The 4207-nt window shown below is 41.0% G+C and overlaps 1 protein-coding gene across 1 annotated transcript; it reads left to right on the top strand.

The window, feature by feature from the left end:
• Window positions 1-1568: 1568 nt before the first annotated feature.
• Window positions 1569-2639, top strand: LOC311106643 (4-galactosyl-N-acetylglucosaminide 3-alpha-L-fucosyltransferase 9-like; the record flags this gene model as incomplete). The annotated part of the gene is made up of 1 exon (XM_084149033.1): window positions 1569-2639. The coding sequence occupies one exon, from the start codon at window positions 1569-1571 to the stop codon at window positions 2637-2639; it is 1071 nt and encodes a 356-aa protein (XP_084005159.1).
• Between the last annotated feature and the right edge of the window lie 1568 nt (window positions 2640-4207).

Genomic DNA, 4207 nt, shown 5'->3' with positions numbered 1-4207 from the left:
GGAACCAGATAGATACCCAAATTAAAAGCGAATTCACTTCAGTTGATAAATGTATTAATGTAAATAAATTAAGAAGGCTAATAATAGGCCTGTGCTGGACATTCGGTCCCTTTTCTCCCCACACAAAAGGCCTAGGCTTAATTTTCTTCACACAATTGTCGATTACTCATGATGTTGACCTATAACTATGTGATTTCTAATCCCTTAAAACATTATTATGATCAGCCGCCAGAGTCCGGTAGCCTAATCATGTCATTTATTTAGAAATGTTTGTCTGTTTCGACAACCTGGCCCTGCTCTGCTCACCTCCGCTGCGATATGACTCGTGGGCGTGGCTCAAATTCAAGGCTCACAGGTTTCGCGTCTCTGGTTATTTGCTTTCTCAAGTTTCGAGGGTAGGTAGCACCTATTTTCATTATTATTAGAAACGACCATGTTTATGCAAATTGCCTTTATATTGTTTAATGTGTTAATTGTTGGTCATTTATGTTAATTGAGCAATCGCATTGTAGCCTATTAGCACTGTTCATTGACATTTTGAAAGTATACCTGTTTTAGGTTTGTGCCAGGTAAGGGCAGGTCCTATGATGTTAATATTGCTATTGGCCATGTTTAGGCTATTTTCTAAAGTAAAACTAAACGTCTGCATGTAGGTGGACTTGCATGCCCCCCTCTTTCTACTCACAAGACCGCTAGGCTAGGCTGCATGGCATTGTTTTATTTTTTCTTGATCTAAAACAGCATTCCCAGCATATACATGTGTACAATATTCTAAATCTATTAAAGGCACCCTTCTGTCTTCAAAGCATAGGCTACATTTTTTACGCATAGAATGCTGAAGCTACTATAGAAATAGAAGGGGCACGTGAGTGAGCCATGGCACTCGTCCAGAGGAGAATCAACTGCCCGAATGTTATTCATAGGCAGTGGCAGCTTGTACATACTTCTGAAGTAAACTGTGAGATTTAAAGATATGTAGCCTAATTATTGTGCATAATCTATTGCTTGAGTAGCGTAGTGTAGGCCTATATGAAAAGCGTTATGCACTATTGGTCAACATCAAACAGGTAGCCTAATTTACAGTAAGACCAATAATAGATGATGAATGAACAGGATGCTCAAGGTTTGTAAATTGCCTTTTAAAACGTAGGCTACAAGCAGCAGTAGTGTAATGAATCAGCAGCCTATTGATTAGATTATCCTCTGAGTTTCTCTAGCTATCCCATGTTCCCATTTGTTAGTCATGTATGAAATGAGTTGTTATAGGTCATTATTCATCAACCTCTAGGCTACTTATTTCATAATCTTAGCCTATGCATTGATTGTGATCTTGCATAAGTAAGCTAAAATATGTAGACCTGTTTCTATGTTGGACATCTGTGACTAGATAGTGTCAGGTTTTTGTGATATAAAAGGCTATAAGATACACAATCCATATCACCTGAGAAAATATATGCACTGAACCAAACCAGTACATTACTGCATTGTTTGTTTCATTATTGAACCAGTGTCATCAACATTGTTTTGAATCAAACTAATGACATTATTAATTTTTTTACAGGACAAAAATGGCGATGGCAACTTTTAACAGCTTAATGCACCGACTTGTGACTGCAATCATTGCAATAGGCTGTTTTGTGACTGTTTTCCTCATGTATTTTAAACGGCCAAGTAATTGGCTTGCATCATCAACACTACCAATTCAGAAGGAAGAACATCTGGAAGCAAATGAGGTTAATAATAAGACCATTGTTCTATTATGGCTGTGGCCTTTTGGCCAGTCCTATGATCTGGACACATGCAGCCCCCTGTTCAATATTGAAGGCTGTTTTTTAACAGCTGACCGAGACCTATACAATAAGTCAAGTGGGGTCATCCTTCACCATAGAGACATAAAAAGTGATTTATCAAATCTACCACCATTGCAGCGCCCACCTTTCCAAAAGTGGGTGTGGATGAATCTAGAGTCCCCGTCACACACGTATAAAAACCCAGGTCTTGGAAATATTTTCAATTTGACTTTGAATTATAGGCAAGATGCAGATATTGAAGTGCCGTATGGGTCAGTTGTATTCAGCCAAGAGGAGGGGGAAGCTTTCGTATTGCCAAATAAAACAAAATTGGTCTGCTGGATTGTGAGCAACTGGAACCCTGACCATGCCAGAGCGAGGTACTACAATGAATTGCATAAACACATAGAGATACACACCTATGGAAAAGCCTTTGGAGAACACATCAATGATCAAGACTTCCTGGACACAATATCCAGTTGTAAATTCTATCTTTCGTTTGAGAACTCAATTCACAAAGATTACATCACTGAAAAGCTGTACAACCCACTAGCTGCTGGATCTGTGCCAATTGCTCTTGGGCCACCTAGGCAGAACTATGAGAACTTTGTGCCTGGAGATGCCTTTATACATGTGGATGATTTCCTCTCTCCCAAAGAGCTGGCTAACCATCTCACACTGTTACATACAAATGAAGAAATGTATCTGCGGTATTTTGACTGGCGCAGACATTTCAATGTCAAGAGGTCCCATTTCTGGGCTGAACACACATGTCATGCCTGCGATTACATTAAAAGACACAAGGAATATAAAGTTTGTAATAACCTTGACACTTGGTTTTGGGGTTGACAGCTCATTTGCTTCTGCAATGTTGGGGTTCAATGTTATGGTATCTCATAAAACATATACGAAAGCTGAAGAACATAAGCACATCCAGATTCTTTCCACAGTTGCTGGAGTTTACATTTAAGTCATTTAGCAGACGCTCTTATCCAGAGCGACTTATAGTTAGTGAGTGCATACATTTTAAAAAAAAAAAAATCATTCTGGCCCCCCGTGGGAATCGAACCCACAACCCTGGCGTTGCAAACGCCATGCTCTACCAACTGAGCTACATCCCTGCCGGCCATTCCCTACCCTACCCTACCCTGGACGACGCTGGGCCAATTGTGCGATCTCTATGATGGCAGTCTCAGACTGAAGTATTGGTGCTTTCAAGACAACTGGGAACTCGTGAAAAAATGAGCTCAGACTGAGAAAAGTAGTTTTGAACGGTCATCCAACTCGAAATTCCAAGTCGCAAACTCTGGCATGTTTCTAGAGCTCCGACTTTCCGACCTGAAAATCACTGATGTCATGATTTGACCTAGCTTTGTTTTCCGAGTTCCCAGTTATCTTGAAAGTACGGAAGTCCAGAGAGGACATATGAATAAAAAATACCTTGTTATGTCAAGATCACGACTTATTTATCTCATCACTACATAACAAAAGTTGTTTGTCGAGATCACAAGATCATTTTGTTGTGATCACGACCTAATAAAAGTTATTTTGTGGAGATCACGAGATAATCAAAAGTACCACGCATCAGCCATTCATTTGTTCAGATGCACGATAACCCACTCATCACCTGTGGCTGCATTGATCGCAATGCGTTCGTAGGGTCCTGAACATGCCTGACAGGCCGCCCCCAAGACCACAGCCAATCGCATGCAAGGAATAACGCTGTTAATTTGCCTAGTGTTGTGAGCTAGCTAGTTAGCTAGGCAGTCTAGTAAGCTAGCTTGTTATCTATGCTGCATAACTGATATGTGTATAATTATAAGGGACACTTCATGTTTTGTGGATACTATTAAAATGTACAGTGGGTGAGCTCCATTCCAGTCAGGCTGATCAGATTCAATTTCAGCCTCAGAGGCTCAGAAATAAGGATGCTGCCTTGTGTGCTGTTTCATAGGTAAACCTCATTGCAGGCAGATCAGCTGTCAACGCTTTATAGACTGATGCATATAACCCAGAGTGGGTGAGCTCTAGTCTTGGCAGGCATAAATCACGATTCTGCCTTGTGGGCTGTTTCACATGTAAGACTTTTGTTATGTAGTGATCATGAGATAATTAAGTTGTGATCTCCAAATATATATGTTTTATTAATATGACCTCTCTGGACTTCCGTATGAAAGCACCGATAGAGCAGCGGAAGAATCCAGTTTCTTGCCTCTCTCTGCTGCTCATCTGTCTTTCTGCCTCTCTCTGCTGCGCGTATCAGCCAACCAGACAGACAGAATAGCGATGATGAGGCCCCGTGTAGCTCAGTTGGTAGAGCATGGCGCTTGCAACGCCAGGGTTGTGGGTTCGATTCCCACGGGGGGGCAGTATGAAAAAAATGTATGCACTCACTAACTGTAAGTCGCTCTGGATAA

Source organism: Coregonus lavaretus, assembly GCF_964263955.1.
Source record: "Coregonus lavaretus genome assembly, chromosome: 31".
Classification (NCBI taxonomy): Eukaryota; Metazoa; Chordata; class Actinopteri; order Salmoniformes; family Salmonidae; genus Coregonus; species Coregonus lavaretus.
Note: the sequence above shows the minus strand (reverse complement) of the source record. Positions and strands in the feature narration are given on the sequence as shown.